The 20,774-nt window shown below is 46.2% G+C and overlaps 1 protein-coding gene across 1 annotated transcript; it reads left to right on the forward strand.

The window, feature by feature from the left end:
- Positions 1-5,545: 5,545 nt before the first annotated feature.
- LOC132807008 (zinc finger protein 239-like) lies at positions 5,546-16,463 on the forward strand. Its single transcript, XM_060821289.1, has 2 exons — positions 5,546-5,636; positions 11,772-16,463. The coding sequence occupies exon 2, from the start codon at positions 12,149-12,151 to the stop codon at positions 13,124-13,126; it is 978 nt and encodes a 325-aa protein (XP_060677272.1). The 5' UTR covers positions 5,546-5,636; positions 11,772-12,148; the 3' UTR covers positions 13,127-16,463.
- Positions 16,464-20,774: the final 4,311 nt, after the last annotated feature.

Raw genomic sequence — 20,774 nt, forward strand, 5'->3', positions numbered from 1 at the left:
TCTCACTGCAGCACCGACACTGCACATGCGCCAGCTCGCAAGGGGCGGGGTTCCGGTGTATGACGTCTTCACCGGAGGAGGGGGCGTGGTTGGTAGATGTCCATCAAACAATCGGAGACGAGGGGGGCGGGGCGATCGTTTTGCCGGCCCCCAGCCACATGAAGGTGTTGAGAAAAGGTTTTGACATAGTTTCTTGTAATTTTCAGCCTTTTCAGAAATGGTATTCCAGACTACTGGAAGGGTGAAACATTGGGAAACTTTCAAACATCATTAAAGGGATACTAAAAGAATTAATAAAAATAGATAAGATAAATTACAAAAGAAACCTTGCACTAAACATCAAAAAGAGCAGCATCAGCTTCTGTTGGTACGGTAAAGGGAACAGAGTCGCTCAGGTAAATATTGCTACCTTGGAAGATGAAAACGGTGAGTTAATGGGTCATTCAAACCCAAATACATCATCGACTTCCTACTGGGCACAAAGGATTAAACTTCCCTGCAACAACCGCTTTAAAAAAAGTTCCATTTTTGTAGTCGAAGCGAGAAAAACAGTTTTCCAAACTGTGGGCCAGTACTGGTGATGTTGAGAGACTGGGTTTTGAATGCATGGCTGCCCAGGTTGCTGGGGGGACCAGAGTGATGACTGGTGACTGAGGGGCTGTCCCTTTAGATGCTCATGGACTGCTCTCTGAAGCCGGATTTAAAAGAAGGTTTGAAAATCATGAGGAAAATCATACCCAGAAAAGACAGTGAAAAACTGTTCACCATGGTAAAAGCATTGAGAATAAGAATGCAGATTTCAAATACATTACAAGAAAGAAAATGTGATGTGAGAAAGAAATTTCATAAAGTGAGTTGATAGATCAGAAAGACTTTGTATGGAGCAGTGGTTGAAGCAGGTTCAATTAAGGGCATTGGACAATCATTTGATGACAAGTAATGTACAACTTTCCAAGGAAACGTCAGGAAAATGACACAAGGTCAGATAGCTCATTCAGAGAACTGGTGGACACAATGGGCTGAATAGCCTGCTTCTGTGCTTTAGTAATTCAGTGGTTCATAATTGCTTATCAGATCTCTGTCAGTTATGAATATCAGACTAACATCTGCCATTTTATAGTCAGTCAGGAAGGATCAGTCAGATCGATGTTTTATAATGATTCATGATTGGGGAACTGATTTAGTGATTTAGATGAGGGAACTAATTGGAATATGCCACAAATTGCAGATGACACGAAGCTGGGTGGAAGGGTGAGCTGTGAGGAGGATGCAATGTTATTTGGACAGGTTGAGTGAGTGGGTAAATGTATGGCAGATGCAGTTTAGTGTGGATAAATGTGAGGTTATCCACTTAGGTAGCAAAAATAGAAAAGCAGATTATTTGAATAACTGTAACCTGAGAGATGGGAATGTTCACCAAGAACTAATTCAAGATGGAGGATGGGAAAATTTGTGTCTGTACGAGCAGCTCCTTTTTTGGGGAATTTTCAGTGTTGGAGGCAATTTCCTTGAATTCCAGGAGCAGCAATTATTGTTTTATATAATGTTGTATTGTTTTGGAACTTTGGAGTAAATAAATCATGGCAACAGCACTTTGAAAAGGGAGAAAGACAGCCAAAGGAAGTGAACACATAGTCTGTAAGGGAGAGAGAGAGAAAGAAACCTACACTACCAACTGACACAGCAGTGAATCTGCATAGTTACTGCCTTTGCTGTTTGAAATCATGTATCTCTGGACATCTTGGAAAAATTAATAAACAGCAAGATTCACAGCTGATCTTGAGGAACATGTGTGGGAGAGCTCACAGCACAGGAACAGATAAGTGTATAGTTTTTTTTAATGTGTAACCTTGCTGTAAGTCTGCAGTAGTGAATAGAGTGGGTTCTTTCTTGATTATATGTTTTGAAATTTTAGAAGTTCACCAGCGAGTCCACAACAGGGAGTGGCCAATCACCTGTTCAGAGCACAGGAAGGGATTCATCAATTCTTCCAACCTGCAGACGCACCAGCGGGTCCACACCAGACACAACCTGCTCTCAGTGAGGGAAGGGCTTCACCCCCACCTCCCACAGCAGTGGCACCAGTGCACTCATGTGTCATCACAGGGGGATTGAAGGAACAAGGGCCGAGTACCACTATCGTTTGGACTATCAACCCAATTCTGGGGACTCCTGGGTTTGAATCCCGCCACAGCAGATGGTGGAATTGGAATTCAGTCAGAAATCTGGAGTTCACAATCTCACGATGAAATCATTTTCTGGGGAAAGAAAACAATCTGATTCACTCATGTTAGAGTCTGTCTGCAACCCAATCTTGAGTCAGACTGGTTCTGTTTCCAAAGTAGGGATTTATAACATGTCACATGGATTGACTGCCTGAAAATTGTGCACTTTTTGAGCAAAATAGAATGTATCTGCAAATAAAATTCTGCAATTAACATTTCACCCCATAGACTGATGTGTATGCGTACATGAGAATGTGTGTGTATGCACGTAAGAGCGTGTGTGTGTGAGCATATGAGCATGTTTGGTAAAGTGTGTGAGTAATGGAGTACAAGCCTGTGTAAGTGGGGTCACTTTGTAGTGTGACATGAACCCAAGGTCCATGTTGAGGCTATCGTTGGCTATTAGGCTCTGCTCGGCCACAAGAAATGATTAATCAGTTTATACAACACACATTGGAGAAGGTGGGGCTTGTCTTTCAACTTGCAGATGGTGGGAGGCTCTGGATTCTGTGATTCAGGACAAACACATCCTGGAGGAGCTTCGTTCAGAGAGATGGAGCTGGAAGCCACGTTGAGGGTAAAGCGTGAAAATTAACCAGACGCTCTATTCTGGGAGACGGTCATTCCCCTCTGGAGAGAGCCTTTTGTTTGCGTCAGTGGACAGGGCCAGGAAGGTGTAAGTGCAGGTCTGGCAAGTAAAGGGGATCTGGGAGAGGGTTGCGGGGGGGGAGTAAAAACAACATAGGGGAGGTGGTGGTGGTGGTAAGGGACAGAACAGTGACAGGATGGTCTCCATTTTCTACAGTTGGCAGCAGGAGCACAAATGGCATTGGTGTCTGTCTGGTGCCAGGATTCAGGAACCGATGTGTTCAGGGCTGGAGACGTGGGAAAGGGAGGTTGCAGCGGATGTAGTCCAACAATGTCAGGAGGAGAGAGCCTCTGCTGAGGGCACATGAGAAGCTAGAAACTACTAGGACAAAGCAGGACATCAAAGCTCTGCCACTGCCTCACAATGTCAGGGACCTGGATTCGGTCCCACTCTTGAGTGGCTGTCTGTGTGGACTTTGCCACGTTCTCACCCTCTGTCTGCGTGAGTTAACTCTGGGTGCTCCGGTTTCTTCTCACAGTCTAAATCCACAGTTCAGGGTGGATCGGCTGTGCTAAAGTGTCCACGCATATGTAACTGAGGGTTGATTAACCATGGGGAACTGCAGGAAAAATGGGTGGGTCTGGATGGGATACTGTTTGGAAGGTCAGTCTGAATTTTATGGGCCAAATGGCCTGTCGGGGTTATATGATTCTACTGCCTTAGCCGAGCATCTATTGAGAAACGATTGCCTCGGGTCTGCTGTGGATGGAGTGGGTTCCAGTTCATGAGACAGTGACACCAGTCCTGAGGAAGGTGGGATTTTCCTGTCAGTCCCCCAACCCTTTGCCCCCATCCCCCCCCCCCCCCCCCCCGGCCACTCTCTCTCCTCACACTCTGCACCCACCAATTCTCTGTGCTCAGCCATCCTCTCTCTCTTCCCCCCATTTCTCCCCCCCCCCGCTCCCCTGTCCATTCTCACTCCCTTCTACCATTCTCCCATTTTTTCTTGTGCCTCGAGTCCTCTTTGATTGCTGTATCAAGCCCTAATCAGGAAAGAGAGAGAATGGATGGTGATGACTCTGCTTGAGAGACAGGGGTGCAAAAGAAATGGCTGATCTTTAAAATTGAGAACAGCTAAAATGATTTTTTTACACAGTGTGGAAACAGGCCCTTTGGCCCAACAAGTAAACACTGACCCACTGAAGCGCAACCCATCCAGACCCATTCCCCTACATTTACCCCTTCACCCAACACTATGGACAATTTAACATAGCCAATTCACCTAACTATACATTTTTGGACTGTGGGAGCACCCGGAGGAAACCCACGCAGACACAGGGAGAATGTGCAAACTCCACAGAGTCAGTCACCTGAGGCAGGAATTGAACCCAGGTCTCTGTGCCACCATGCCACCTGATATATTCAGAAACATTGTTAATGTTTAAAAGCATATTTATTTATTTTTTTTAAAAAGCTGCAGTCTTGTTTTTGAAACTTGCACTGAAATAGACGCATAGATCCTTCAGTCTAATTCACCCATGCCCTCCAGATATCCTAATTTAATCGAGTGACCCATTTGACAGCAGTTCGCCCATATCTCTCTCACACCTTCCTATTTATACACCCATCCTGATGCCTTTCAAATGTTGCAAATGTGTTGCTGGTCAAAGCACAGCAGGTTAGGCAGCATCTCAGGAATAGAGAATTTGACGTTTCGAGCATGAGCCCTTCATCAGGAATAAGAGAGAGAGAGCCAAGCAGGCTGAGATAAAAGGTAGGGAGGAGGGACTAGGGGAGGGGCGATGGAGGTGGGATAGGTGGAAGGAGGTCAAGGTGAGGGTGATAGGCCGGAGTGGGGTGGGGGCGGAGAGGTCAGGAAGGAGATTGCAGGTTAGGAGGGCGGTGCTGAGTTGAGGGAACCGACTGAGACAAGGTGGGGGGAGGGGAAATGAGGAAGCTGGAGAAATCTGAATTCATACCTTGTGGTTGGAGGGTTCCCAGGCGGAAGATGAGGCGCTCCTCCTCCAGCCGTCGTGTAGTTGTGTTCTGCCGGTGGAGGAGTCCAAGGACCTGCATGTCTTCGGTGGAGTGGGAGGGAGAGTTAAAGTGTTGAGCCACGGGGTGATTGGGTTGGTTGGTTCGGGCGGCCCAGAGGTGTTCTCTGAAGCGTTCCGCAAGTAAGCGGCCTGTCTCACCAATATAGAGGAGGCCACATCGGGTGCAGCGGATGCAATAGATGATGTATTGTACCAGCCTCCACCACTTCCTTTGGGCAGCTCATTCCATACACACACCACACTCTACATGAAAGTTACCCCTTAGGTCCATTTTAAATCTTTCACCTCTTACCCTAAACCTATGCCGTCTAGTTTTGGACTTCCTCTACCCTGGGGAAAAGACATACAAAGCCGGACAAAATTCAAAAGGAATAAAATATCGAGCCACAAGGAAAAATAAAATTGTGGCTGCAGCTTTTTCTCTCCTATTGACATTTGGATGCTTAAAATCTGTCGGTAACACCAGCACCTCCACAGAGCATACTGCGCATGCTTCTCGGTGTCAGCTAGCACTGCGCATGTGCTGCGGTGTCAGCAAAAGCACTGAGCATGTTCGCCGCTGTCCACGGAGAGGGCGCATAACTTTCTTATGAAGGACCAATGGTGAGACCCGGAGGACCGGAAGGAGTCTGGTCCTCCTGCCAATCAGAACCGCCTGAATGCGGAAGTTGGGCCCTGAGTTTCTGAAGCTGCTGTTCTCCTCTCTCTGTCTTTGAATGAAGATTGAGCTTCACCCCGGACTGCAACTCTGACCAACTTCTATGGGTACGGCATTCTCTTTTCTGACCCACTTTTTAATTTCTTTTTCGTTCTGGCTGACTTGCACGAACTGAAAGGGAGTGAATCCAGGGAGGGGACAGACTCTGGAAAAGTTGGTCCGGGTCTGCGTCTCAATTGGCAAACGCAGAGCAAATGCAGTAACACAATGTAAAGCCTTTTGCTTTAAAAAAAGACAGAAAGGAGGTGCATAGTTTAAATGATAATATATTGGTATGTGGAGAAAGTGAGGACTGCAGATGCTGGAGGTCAGAGTCAAGTGCGGTGCTTGAAAAGCACAGCAGGTCAGGCAGCATCCAAGGAGCATGAGCCCTTCACCAGGAATGACGTGTGGATGTACAAAGGGACCTCAGCGACCCTCTACACCAGTCACTACCAGTTGTCAGACAGGTGTAGCAAGCAACCAGCAAGGCAAGTGGTATATTAGCAAGAGGAATCAAGTTCAAAGATGGGGATGACTTCCTGCAATTGGGGTTGCGGGCGGGGGAATCCTTGAATATATTCAAGGCTGCGGTCATCTGACTTTTGAGCAACAAAGAAGTAGATGGTTATAGGGGAAGGCAAGAAAATGGTTTTGAGACCATTACAGAATAGTTACAGAATCATACAGCACAGAAATGGACCCTTCAGTCCAATTAGTCCATGCTATGTTCGCATACTAATCTAATCCCATCTGCTGGTATTTGGCCCATATCCCTCTGTCACAAAGCTGGTCCTTTTTCTCAAGGATACCGTGTCCTTGGTTTTTTTCAGAGTGGTGGCAAAACAGCCCCGGCTCCAAAACGGCTGGTTTAGTACAGAGATGAAAAGGGTATTGGTCGGCTTTTTTGTTTATACGTCAACAGATAAGAATTTAGGCCCAAGCTTTTATGTTTTCGAAGTGACCTGCATAATGAAAGATGAGTGGTCTGTCGTGAAAGTTGAGGCCTTGTTTGAGTGAGTTCAGCAGTGGACTGTGTGGAGAAAGGCTGTTAAACTCTCTCTCCTTCTGTCCTTCTAACTTTGACCTGTCAGCTTCTGTTTCAGTTTTACTGTATGTTTAAGGAGTTTGTTTATTGGGACTGCTGTGTAACAGCATTTGGAACAGCATAATTAAGTCTAGATCGACTGAGTTCTGTGGGTATTCTATATTCTGTTCTTTGTGTTTCACTCTGTATTCTTATCTGTTTTAAATCCTGGTAGTCAACCTAGCTAACTTTGGGTAATTTTCACTGTGCACTTACTGAAACAAATAGCAAAGTTACGGTCTGTGCTGCCTGCTTAAGAATGTTTTGAGTGGTCTGGCCTAGTCCATATCACTTCCAAACCTTCCCCTTCATGTCCTTATCCAAATGTCTTTTAAACGTTGTAACTGTACCTGCATCCCTGCTTCCTCTGGAAATTCATTCCACGTACAAACCATTCTCTCTGGGAGAACAAAGGTGTCCCTCTGGTCTTTTTAAAATCTTTCTCCACTCACCTTCAAAATTTGCTCCCTAAACTTGAAACCCCCACTCTAAGGAAAGGATACCCATCATTCACCTCATCTATACCCCTCATGATTTTATAAAGTTTGATAAGATCACCTCTCAACCTCCTATATTCCAGTGAAAAAAATCCCAGCCTATCCACCAAGCTGTAGGTACATTCATATCCAGTTCAATGTTGGTGCAGATCTGTTCAATGTAGTGCAGGCTTGAAAGGTCAAATGGCCTACTCCTGCTCCCAGTTCTCTCTCACTATTTCCAGGACAGCAAGCGACCGTAAGACCTAGGAGCAAAAATTAGGTCATTCAGCCAATCACGTCTGCTTCACCATTCAATCATGGCTGACAAGTTTCTCAATCCCATTCTCTTGCTTTCTCCCTGCAACCCTCAATCTCCTTGATACACAAGAAGCTATTTATCTCTGTCTTGAATATACTCAGTGACCTGCCCAACACAGTCTCTGTGGCAATGAATTCCATAGATTTCGCACTCTCTGTCTACAAAGGTTTCTCCTTTATCTGTATTCCAAAAGGTCTTCCCTTTACTGTAAGGCTGTGCTCTTGGGGCCTAGTCTCTCCTACCAATGGAAACATCTTCCCAACATCCACCCTGTCCAGGCCAATCAGTATTCTGTATGTTTCAATGAGATCCCCCAAGCGTGGGCTGTAAATCAGCATAAACCAGACCCTTCAGGATACAGCACGGACTAGGTTCAGCAAATTGAGAATGGAGGGAGAATGTGTGAAATGGAGATTTTCAGCGTTTAGGAAATAAGAGAGGAAAGAAAGTTCAATCTAAATTAGAATTGAACGGATGGGCTGATGGGCCGAGGAGTGGCAGATGGAATTTCATTTAGATAAATGTGAGGTGTTACATTTTGGAAAGGCACATCGGGGCAGGATTTACACACTTAATGGTAAGGCCCTAGGGAGTGTTCCTGAAGCAAGAGACCATGGAGTGCAGATTTTTAGTTCTGTGAAAGTGGAGTCATAGGTAGACACGGTAGTGAAGAAGGCGTTTGGTGGCGCTTGCCTTTATTGATCAGAGCATTGAGTTGGGAGTCATGTTATGGCTGTACAGGACATTAGTTAGGCCACTTTTGGAATACTGCATTCAGTTCTGGTCTCCTACGATAGGAAAGATGTTGTGAAACTTTAAGAGTTTGGAAATGATTTACAAGGCTGTTGCCAGATTTGGAGGGTTTGAGTTATAGGGAGAGGCTGAAAAGACTGGGGCTGTTTTCCCTCGAGTGTAGGAGGCTGAGAGATGACGTTATAGAAGTTTATAAGAGGCATGGATAGGATAAACAGCCAAGATCTTTTCCCCGGGGTAGGGGAGTCCAAAAACGAGGGAGAGAGAAAAAGAAACCTACACTGCTACCTGACACAGCAGTGAATCTGCACAGTTACTGGACATCGAAGTGCATCTAGGAAAAGTTAATGCACAAAAAAATTTACAGCTGACTGTGGAGGAACCTGTATGGGGAAGCACACAAAACAGGAACAGATAAGTGTATAGTCTTTAATGTGTAACCTTGCTGTAATTCTACAGTCGCGAATGGAGTGGATTCTTCTTTGATTATATATTTTACTGACATCTGTCTCTTGATTTAAATTTAAAAAATATAAACCACAAGGACTGTGCTAGTCTGGAGCACTTTTTTAGAGCAAAAAGACGGTGCTATTTTTTGGTCTATAGATTGTGAAGGAGGCCTTTAGGAGAGTGATATGCTCTTCCTGTCAGATGTGGGAGATTAGGGAGAATATCCATGTTACTGGTAATTATCTATGCAGTATGTGTGTTTGGTTGAAAATCTGATTGGATTGCATGGATAGGTTGCAGCGACAGTTTGAGGTAATGAGGAATCTACAAGACCTGGGGGTATGATGGTTTGGCAGTTATAGGAAGGGAGAAAAGCTGCAGCTACAGCCAGGGAGATGGGTTAGGAGGGGTAGGCACGTAGTGCAGGAGTCTTCTGTGGCTGTCCCCATTTCAAACAAGTGTGCTGTTTTGGAAAATGTAGGGGGTGATGGTCTCTCAGAGAACGTAGCACGAACAGCCAAGTTTCTGGTCTCGAGACATGCTCTCATGCAATGAGGGGTACGTCGGGTTCCAAGTGATCGATTGTGATAAGGGACTCTCTAGTCAGAGGTAAAAACTGACGCTTCTGTGGTTAGCAGCAAAAAATCAGAGTGGTGTGTCGCCTCCCTGGTGCCAGGATCAAGCATGCCTCAGAGAGGGTGCAGAATGTTTTCAAAAGGGAGAGGGACCAGTTGGAGGTCATTGTACACATCAGAACCAATGACATAGGCAGGGAAAAGGATGCAATTCTGAAGGGAAAGTGTAGAAAGTCAGGCATGAATTTAAAAAAAGAGGTCGTTGAGTCAAGGAAAATCTGGATTACTGCCAGTTCTACGAGCTAGTGAGGGTTGGATTAGAGAGAATAGAGCAAATGAATGTATGGTTGAGGCGGTGGTGCATGGGAAAAGGGTTCACATTTTTGGATCATTGGAATCTCTTCTGGGGTAGATGTGACCTGTACAAGAAGGATAGATTGCACCTGAATATTGGAAGAGGACTAATATACTGGCAGGGAAATTTGCAAGAGCTGCTCAGGAGGATTTTAAACTAGCAAGGTGGGTGTGTGGGGAGATACCCAGGGAAATAGTGAGGAAAGAGATCAATCTGAGACTGGTACAGTTGGGAAAGGGAGCGAGTCAAACAGTCAGGTCAGGAAGGGACAAAGCAGAGAGCAAGGTAGGACTGACAAATTAAACTGCATTTACTTCATTGCAAGAGGCTGAACAGGGAAGGCAGATGAACTTGGGGCATGATTAGGAAGATGGGATGTGATATCATAGCAATCACAGAAACGTGGCTCAGGGATGGGCAGGACTGGCAGCTTAATGTTCCAGGATACAAATGCTACAGGAAGGATAGAAAGGGAGGCAAGCGATGAGGGGGAGTGGTGTTTTTGATAAGGGATAGTATTCCTAGAACATAGAAAAATACAGCGCAGTACAGGCCCTTCGGCCCTCAATGTTGCGCCGACCAAAGCCTACCTAACCTACACTAGCCCAATAACCTCCATATGCTTATCCAATGCCCGCTTAAATGACCATAAAGAGGGAGAGTCCACACTGCTACTGGCAGGGCATTCCATGAACTCACGACTCGCTGAGTAAAGAATTTACCCCTAACATCTGTCCTATACCTACCACCCCTTAATTTAAAGCTGTGTCCCCTGCTGGACTTAAGGAGGATATTCCTTGGAATACATCCAGGAAGGTTATTTGGTTGGAACTGAGAAATAAGGAAGGGATAATCACCTTATTGGGATTGTGTTGTAGACACCCTTCACGGTCAGTGGGAAATTGAGAAACAAATTTGTAAGGAGATTTCAGTTACCTGTAAGAGTAATAGGATGGTTATTGTCAGGGATTTTAACTTTTCAAACATATACTGGGATTGCCAATTAGATGAGAGCAACTTGTGTTGGGACGGACCCGTAGGGTCTCGTCTCCACGTGTTCTTTTGGAAGGAGAGATCAGACCGGCTATAGTTTGGAGCAAAAACACCGTTTATTACAGAATCAAGACTGGCAAACTATACAACGAATTCAAAGGCATGCAATTCGTTGGAGAAGGCGTTCTGTCTCCCTCTACGGACCTGGAGCAGTTATACTTCGCGCTTCCTCGAGTTCCCGGTCAGGTTCCCCTCGCTCGGTTCTCTCATTGGTCGGTTCACCTGTCTGTGAAGGGATTAGTGTCTCTATTGGCTGCCCCGAGACACCTGTCCAGTTCCTGCTGTGCTGAACAATGGGTAGACATCCTGGGTTCAGCAGTTTCCGATCTTGTAAATTAAAAGTTTATTGTTTGGAAGGGTTTCCTCATTGCTATGCGCCTGGCTGTCTGGGTGTTCACAATAGTTCTCCATAGTTGAATATACAGGTATTATCATTTAACACAGGACCCGATTGAGTTTGACGTCAGCGGAGGCATTAGCAAGTACTTTATCAATCAAGTGTAGTATCGGTGCGATTTACACTATCCGATAGTTACCGGTTTCCTTTATTAACAATGAGAGTGTAACAGGATGATCTGAAACTGACGGACATGTTCTAATCCCCCAGGAATGTGGCCCCAGGCAGATAGTCCTGCAGTGGCTGGGTTTACTTTACATGGCTGTGTTTTAGCTGGTATCTGACAGTGTCTGCTTTAATAATGGTGCTCCCCTCCCTAGCCCCAATGTAGGTACCCCGATAGCAGATTATCCCCAACACTTGTTAGAAACGGACCTAAGGGGCAAGTTTTTCATGCAGAAGGTGATGTGTGTCCAAAGCTGCCAGAGGAAGTGGTGGGTGCTGGTACAATTATGACATTTTAAAAGGTGTCTGGATGGGTATATGAATAGGAGGGGTTTAGAGGGTTATTGGCCAAATGCTGGCAAATGGAGTCAGATTAATTTTGGATTTCTGGTTGACGTGGATGAGTTGGACCAAAGGATCTGTTTCTGTGCTGTGTCTCTCTCTGACTCTGGCTTGCCACTAACGTTTACCACGTCTCTTTCTGGTGTCGGTGTCAATACCTTGTTGTCTCATTCCGACCCCACCTCCCCCCGGATTGACAGTGATGACTTTTGTAATCTCTTTTTACAGACTATCTGAGACAGAAGTTTCAAAATCAACAACTTATGCTCGACTCTTCTGCTCCTCGGATGCTGCCTGACCTGCTGTGTTTTTCCAGCACTTTTCGACTCTGATCTCCAGCGTCTGCAGTCCTCATTTTCACATCAATTTCTGACAGTCACTCAATCCATCGGGACTGCAACGATTTTTGACTATGATTCTGTGAGAAGGAGCAATGCTTTTTGGTTCCTGTTTGAATAAGTTTTCAGCATCAGCGGGACTGGATGAGAGACCCTACTGTTGCAGTGCACTGAGTGTGGATCCTGAAACAGTTATACGGCCTGGAAAGAGGAATTCACACCGGGGAGGGGCTGTACACACGTTTGTGTGCGGCTGAAGCTTCAGCCATGGAGAAACCCGAGGAATCCTGCCCCATGGAGAAACCATGGAAGTGTGGTGACTGCGGGAAATGCTTCAGTTTCCCGTCTGCCCTGGAGACTCATCGGCGCAGTCACACCGGGGAGAGACCATTCCCCTGCCCAGAGTGCGGGAAGGGCTTTACCAGCAACTCCAACCTACTGGCCCACCAGTGGATCCACACCAGGGAGAGGCCATTCTCCTGCCCAGAGTGCAGGAAGGGTTTTACCCGCTCCTCCAACCTGATGGCCCACCTGCGGATCCACATGGTGGAGAGTCCATTTTCCTGCCTCGCATGTGATGAGAGCTTTCCCCAGGCCTCTACCCTCATGGCCCACCAGCGGGTCCACACTAGGGTGAGATCCTTCCCCTGCCCTGAGTGCGGGAAGGCCTTCAGCAAATCCTCCAACTTGCTGACCCACCGGCGGGTCCACACTGGGGAGAGGCCGTTCTCCTGTCCTGAGTGTGGGAAGGCCTTCAGCAATTCCCCCACCCTGCTGAGGCACCAGCGGATCCACACTGGGGAGAGGCCGTTCTCCTGCCCTGACTGTGGGAAGCGCTTTAACCGCTCCGCCCACCTGCTGACCCACCGGCGGGTCCACACGGGGGAGCGGCCCTTCAATTGCCCCGAGTGTGGGAAGGCCTTCGGTAATTCCTCTGCCCTGCTGATGCACCAGCGGATCCACACCGGGGAGAGGCCGTTCCCCTGCCCTGAGTGTGGGAAGGACTTTAAACGCTCCTCTGACCTGCTGGACCACCAGCGCGTCCACACTGGAGAGAGGCCATTCAGCTGCCCTGAGTGTGGGAAGGGCTTTACCCAGGCCTCCAACCTGCTGAGGCACCAGCGGGTCCACACAAGGGAGAGGCCATTTGCCTGCCCCAAGTGCGGGCAGAGGTTCACATCGTCCAGTAACTTACAGAGACACCAGAGGAGACACCAGCAGATTCCGTCGGCGACGCTGCTGTGAGTCACCCCCCAGGACTGAAACTCCTGCCCTTTCTGACAGTGGGTGCAAGTGGGACCGTCAGCGAGCTCTCTTTATTTTCTGCACCCACACACCCCTCCCATCTCCCCCCAACCCCAGGTTGGCTCACGGGCAGCACAGTAGCTCAGTGATTAGTGCCACTGCCTCACATCGCCAGGGACCAGGGTTCAATTCCACCCCGGGCTGACTGTCTTTGTGGAGTTTGCACATTCTCCCCCAGTGTCTGCAAGGGTTTCTTCTGGATGCTCCCACAATCCAAAGATATACAAGTGAATTAGCCAAGCTAAATTGTCCCAGAGTGTTCAGGGATGTGTTGGTGCAGTGTATTGTTTAGGGGGTAATGTAGATTAATGGGGTAGGGGAATGGGTCTGGGTGGGTTCCTCTTCAGAGGGTCGGTGTGGACTTGTTGGGTTGAAGGGCCTGTTTCCCTGTAGGATTCTGTGAGCTTTGCTTGCAGTGCTGCTCACTGAGCCCGGGACTGCACATTCCCACTAAATTGATCTGCACAAACCTCAGATGGCATCCAAACCAATGTACCAAACTAAAGGGGTAGCCATGAGCACCCGCATGGGACCCAGCTATTCCCGCCTCTTTGTCGGGTACATGGAACAGTCCATTTTCCTCAGCTACACTGGCACCACCCCCTACCTGTTCCTTCTGTACATCGATGACCATATCGGTGCCACTTCATGCTCTCACGAGTTTGAACAGTTCGTCATCTTTATCAACACCCTTCACCCTGACCAGCATTCCAGAGAGGCCATTCCCTGTGCGACTCCCTCGTCAGGTCCACACCCCCTCACCAGCCCACACCTCACTCCTAGCACCTTCCCCGCCACCGCAGGAAGTGTAAAACCTGCGCCCAAAACCACTTCTCTCACCTCCGTCCAAGGCCCCAAAGGATCCTTTCACATCTGACAGAAATTTACCTGTACCACCACCAGTGTCATCTACTGTATCCATTGCATCCAATGTGGTCTTCTCTACATCGGGGAGACAGGACGCCAACTAGTGGATCATTTCAGATAACCTCTCAGGGACACCCACACCCACCAACCCCACCGCCCTGTGGCTGAACACTTCAACTCCCCCCTCCCATTCCGTCAAGGTCATGCAGGTCCTGGGCCGCCTCCATCGCCAAACCCTTACCACCTGATATCTGGAGGAAGGACACCTCATTTTCAGCTTTGGGACCCTGCAACCACATGGGATCAACAGTTTCCTCATGCATTCCCCCCCCCCCACCCCCCCCCCCCCCCCCACCCACACACACACACACACACACACACACACACACACACTTATCTGAGTCCCAAACCTCCACTCGGCACCGCCCTCCTGACCTGTCCATCACCTTTCCTATCTATCTGCCCCATCCTCCTCTCTGACCAATCACCTTCATCTGCCTATCACATTCTCAGCTACCTTCTCCCCCAGCCCCCCCCCCCCCAAAACCCTACCCCACTTCCATTTATCTCTCAGCCCTCCGGGCCCACAAGCCTCATTGCTGATGAAGGGTTTATGCCCTAAACGTCAATTCTCCTGCTTCTTGGATGCTGCCAGACCTGCTGTGCTGTTCCAGCACCACACTCTGGACTCTGCCCACCTATGTTGTCAGAGATATAGGACCTGCTCCAAACTGATCCACAGCCCAGTTGATAGGACAGGAAACTGCTTCCTTTCTCAAGACAAGTCTCCCGGAGAGAACTTGCTGACTGACTGACGTACTGAATTTCACAGTGCTCCACTGCTCTCGGTTATCTGGAAGGGGTCCACACACATGCCTAAGGTGGTGCTTGAGACCATTAATATCTCTTTTGGGAATTGATCCCCATTTATTCGAGGCTGTGTAGTCATACAGCCTGGAAACAGACTGTTCAGTCCAACCAGTCCATGATCCCCAACTAAACTAGTCCTGCCTGCTCCTGGCCCTTATTCGATAGTCATAGTCATAGAGATGCACAGGACGGAAACAAACCATTTAATCCAACTCATCCATGCTGACCAGATATCCTAATCTAATCGTACCGAAGTATGCAGAATTAAGAGTTCTCTTTGGCAAGAGACCTTAACAAGCTGTAGTAATGGACTCAACGTATGGGATCAGGAAAAAAGCATTTTCATCTCATATTTTAGAGACATGGTAACTAGATTTAGCCTGGATCATAACACAGGTAATGGAATATGGAATGGAAGGGGTGGGGGGAATGCTAGCTAAAATACAGTGAAATGGGGGGGATTTCATTCAATCCTAATTTAGAGGTATGTATGAAAATATAGAGACTGCAGTACTTAACATGACAGTAAAATGTCCCTTTCATATAGGAGCATGTGCAAGAAATCAGACAGAGATACATAAAATCCCTACAGTGCAGAAAGAGGCCATTTGTCCCATTGAGTCTGCACTGACACCAAAGAGCATCCCACCCAGGATCATCCCATTCTCCTGCATTTACCATGACTCATCCACCTAACCTGCACATCTTTGGACTGTGGAAGGAAACCCATACAGACAGGGAGAACATGCAAACTCCACACAGACACTCAACCTGAGGCTGGAATTAAACCTGGGTGCCTAGTGCTGTGAGGTAGCAATACCAAGCACCCTGCCACCCTAATATGATATAAAATTTGAACAAATGCACTAAGCTGCAAATTTGTCCATGTGAAGAACTTACTGCAAATGATTTGAAGCAAGAATTGTGTTTTGGGAGAGATCCAGAACATATTTCGTTAATGATTGAAAATCTTTGACCTTTGGAATGGTCTGCGAGAGAGTGTGTTGGAGTCAGATTCAATTATGGCATTCAAAAGAGAGTTGGATTATTAAACTGAAAAAGAAAGTAATCACAGTGTTCGGTGAAGAGTAGTACTGGGTACTGTAGTGATTATAATTAGGTCAGTCAGGTGAGTTCCCTTATTGGGGGTGTTCACCTGCTCTTCTTTACATTTCACTTCAATAACCTTTAGATTCCCAATATCTGTAGGGCGCTTTCTCTGTTGCAGTGTCTACTCGAGTGACTCCGTGTCAAATTTTGTTTATGAGTTGTTCCTCTGATATCTCAAGAAAGGGGCTATGATATTAACAGTGGTATCTAAATAGTTGTGGGTCACAATGTACCCAAATGAGAAAGAATAAACTGACTGTCCTTAAATATTCATTTTTAAATCGTGGAAATAAAATTAATGTCTGGAAAATACACAACTTGTCATGTATTAAGAAGATCAGAAATAGGAATGGGAATATGTAATTGACTGTTGAGATGCTCTGTCTTTCACCATCCATGGCTGATTATTTATCTGAATTCTCTTTCATGCACGTTTTGTTTTCCATGTCTTCACCTGATGAAGAGGCTACGCTGCAAGTGCATGCGATTTCAAATAAACGTGTTGGAGTATAATTGTGTGCCTTATGACTGAAAAAAAAACTGTGGATATTATTACACAAACTGGAGCAGTGGGATTTGAACCTGAGTCTCAGGGCTCTATGGGAGACTACAGCTGCAACCACACAAAAAAACCTCTGTAGTAAATAGGTCCTCTTCTGTTGAATGAGAGGAAACATCTTCCTCCTCAGCATGAGACATGACCACTGTACCCTCCGAGCCCATTACAGTCAATGCAGTCTCCTGTTGAATGAATGAGGGGGAACTCCTGAACGTGGGACGTCACTCCTGTACCCCTCGAGACAGGGGCGGGGACAGTGAAGGGCCTGCGAACCTCTCCACCAATCCCAAAGCCTGCGGTCGGTGCGGACTAATTGGAGAGCGACATTCCGGGTCGTGGCTTCCTTTTTGACCGCAAAGCCTGACTCCATTGGTCGGGTGGAGTAAGGTGCGCTCTGATTGGAGGGGGCGCCGATGACGCACATCACAGAAGGAGGAGACGGAACAAAGAAGATAAACAAAGATGGCGGCGCGAGGCTGCGGTTTCTGACGGAGGGAGGGGGGCAGACAGGCATCGTTTACCTCAGAAAATACCTTTAAAATACATTTCAAATTAAAGTCGGAACTTTTCAAGCAAAAGTTGTGAAGAAAAGGAGGCAGTCCCCGGTGGTGTTTATTGTTTATTTGTGTATAATTCCCGGGGCCCGGGAAGGGGGAGGTGACGGTTACCGGGTGAACGGGAAAACAAATTAAAACTGTCGGCGGTGGAGGAGAGAGAGCCGGCGCCCGCGGCTTCTTCGGCGGCGGCCGGAGCCCAGGAGCTCAACAACCCCCGGAGCTGGAGGAAGGTCCGAGCTCCAAGAAGCGGGGGGTCCGGCTGGAGGCTGGATTTACTCAAGGCTTGTATCTATTAACTTATTTAAATGGTACCTACTGTATGGGGGTGTGGTTTACATTAAAACCGGAGGATCATGTCAGAGTGTTTGTTTATATTGAGCAGTTGTAGTTGGTAAAATACACTCCCTGGAGGAACACCTTCTATGATGCTGCATTTCTTACCTTCTGTCCTTCCCCCATTTGTTATCTCTCATCTTGATTTTACATTTTCGGTCAAATTTACTTTCACATTAATCAGCCTTGGTATTCACTGTGTATTATTAATTAATCTGTTGGATTATTGTAAAACAGAATTAATGGTGTAATTTCATTTCTGATGTCTGAGTTTGACATTGAATGTGCAGGTGTGAATACCAGTAAGTTGTGAAAATAAATCAAGAGCTTGTCCTTTTTTAACAAAAAAAGGAGTTTAATGATATTGATGGCAATGGCCTCCTTTTGAGGAGGATGATTCGAGTCTGACCAACAAACCATTTCGTGCAGTCACCCAGTTTAAAGTAATTCTGGCAAGCTAAGATTTATACAACCCAAAATATGGTTGATTATCTTGTGTATTCTTACCTTTAAGCAGTAACAGAAGGCATTGCGTGGCAGTTTGAGACTGAAACGTGGCTGGAAAGAATGTAGATTGATGAGGAAAATCACATGGCAGCGTCTGGGGCCACAATCTATCAGTCTGGCTTGATTTCATGAGTGATGGTTCTTCAAAAGCACCTTCCACCAAGAACAGACAAGTGTGAACACAGGATTCCGACTGCAAGATATATCGCATTGCTTCTTTGTTATTGAACAAAATGCTGGAACTCACTTCTGAACATTGTTGCAGACCACATCATATTTGTGAAGCAGTTTAAGAGGTAGCTCAGCACCACCTTTTCAAGGTCAGTTTGGGAAGAGTTGTCGGTACAGCCAATGATATTCACATCTCATGAAATAGTAAGCAAAGAGCCCAGGGTGTTGGAGGCTTTATGTTAGCATGGATAGAGGATTGGCTAACTACCACAGTTGTGGTAAGGGGCATGTTCAGGATGGCAACTTGTAACTAGTGGTGTGCCACAGGGATCAGCGCTGGAGCCAACATTATTTACAATATGTATATGAATTACTTGGCTAAGTAAAGTGAATGTACTATTGCCAAGTTTGTAGAAGAAACAGTTGATGTGAAAGCAGGTGATGAGGATGACATTGGATATCTGGAGAGGGATGTAGTCAGGTTAAGCAAGCTTGACAGATGGGAAAATGAGGTTATGCAGTTTGTCAGGAGGTGAAGAACTGAATATTAAATGGAGAAAGCTTTAGAATAGAGGGATTTGGAATCGCATCCACGAATCTCTTCATCCTATTTCAGTGAGTAATAGGGAGGCAAATGGGAGGTTGGCCTTTTCAATAGAGTATAAATGTAGGGAGGTTATAGTCAACCTATGTAAGGCACAACTGAAAACTGTGAACAGTTTAGGGCCCATTGGAAGCAGTCCAGAGAAGGTTGACCATGATGATATCAGGGATGGAAAGAATGTCTTATGAGGAGAACTGAATAAGTTGGGCCTGTGCTCATTAGAAGTTAGAAGAATTAGAGGTAACTTTGTCACGTACAAGATTCTGAGGAGACTTGACAGGCTAAACATGGAAAAATGGGTGAGTCTAGGACCAGAGGAAGTAACCTCCAAATAAGAGATAGAAATTTCTCCTGAGGGCAGTAAGTCTATGGAACTTGATACTACAGAGGGCTGTTGAGCCTGGGTTATTATGTGCATTCAAAGCTGAGACTTTTTTTTAAATCAGTCAGCGAATTGAGGATTATGGGACAATGGCAGGAAAGTGGAGTAAATGTTTACCAGAATAATCGTGATCTGGATAAATGGCAAAGTCAACTCAATGGGCTGAATTGAATAGAAAATAGTAATGAGGAAAAGGATGCAACTGGCAATTACAGACCAGTCAGTGTTGGGAAAGCCTAGAGATTGTAGGGAGTTGGTGGCATTTGGGCATTATTACTGGATTTAACATTTGGAGTTTCAAATTGATGCTGCTATGGCCCCGAAGCAATTTGAAATCAATTAATGTATCTGGAATATAAAGCTTATCGCTGCTTTGGTGATTTTATCAATTGTCATAAGTACCTATCTTATTCACTCCTAACCTTTTTTAAGGAAGGAAATCTTCAGTCCTTTCCCAGTTTGGGCAATGTGTCACTCTTGATCCAAAGTCTCTTAATTGCCCTCTGAAATGGCACTCGTTTTTTTTTTTGGGAGACCAAGTGTCATGTTCCATGAATGAATAAAGGAAAATATTCAGGACAAGATTGTCAATGTCACTGTCAGTGAAGGGAAGATTGTGATCTAGTGATACTGGTTGAGTAGCCCAGAGGTCTCAGTCTTCTGAGAACAAAACATTCAAATCGCATCATGGATGCTAGTGGGCTTTGTTTTCAACGAAAAAAGATCTGGAAGTGAGAGTTTGTCTCTGTACTGGCAACCAGGAAACCATTATTGACTAAAACACTGAATTGCAAATATTGGAGATCAGCAACAAAAGACAAAATTGCTGGGGAAACGCAGCAGGTCTGGCAGCATCTGTAGAGAGAAAACAGTTAATGTTTTGAATCCAGCCAAGTTTTGAAGGGCCACCAGACTCAAAACAGTAACACTGTCACCGCTTCACAGATGCTGCCAGAACTGTTGCTTTTCTCCAACCATTATTGATCATTGTGAAAGTGTTCTTTTAGGGAGGGAAATCTACCATTCTCAACCCTACACGTGTGTGCACGCTCACGTTGTGTGATTCCAGACCTACTATGTGGTTGACTCTCAACTGCCTTCTAGCATGGAGCCAATTGCTCGGTCCAAAGGCCATGAGGGATGGTGAGCAAATGTTGGACGTGCTGGCAACAATCCCATCCCTCAAAATATTTTCTTATATATTATAAAGCAGAGGTTAATGAAGGACAGCCAAAACAAACTGCTATGGGAAAGTCATCCCCAACTAACCTGATTTGCTTGTAGTTATAAATATTGTTTTAAAATCCTCTTCAGAGAGGACATTGATTACACCACTGTTGCAATACTGCATGCAATTAATTCTGTGCACTCTGCTACAGGAAGGATGTTGTGAAACTTGAAAGGGTTCAGAAAACATTTACAAGGATGCTGCCAGGGTTGGAGGGTTTGAGCTACAGAGAGACTGAATAGACTGGGGCTGTTTTCCCTGGAGCTTCGGAGGCTAAGGGATAACTTTATAGACATTTATAAAATCATGAGGGGCATGGGTAGGGTAAATAGGTAAGGTCTTTTCCCTTGGGTGGGGGAGTCCAAAATTAGAGGGCATAGATTTAAGGTTAATGGCAAAT

Source organism: Hemiscyllium ocellatum (genome assembly GCF_020745735.1).
Source record: "Hemiscyllium ocellatum isolate sHemOce1 chromosome 27 unlocalized genomic scaffold, sHemOce1.pat.X.cur. SUPER_27_unloc_1, whole genome shotgun sequence".
NCBI classification, from domain to species: domain Eukaryota; kingdom Metazoa; phylum Chordata; class Chondrichthyes; order Orectolobiformes; family Hemiscylliidae; genus Hemiscyllium; species Hemiscyllium ocellatum.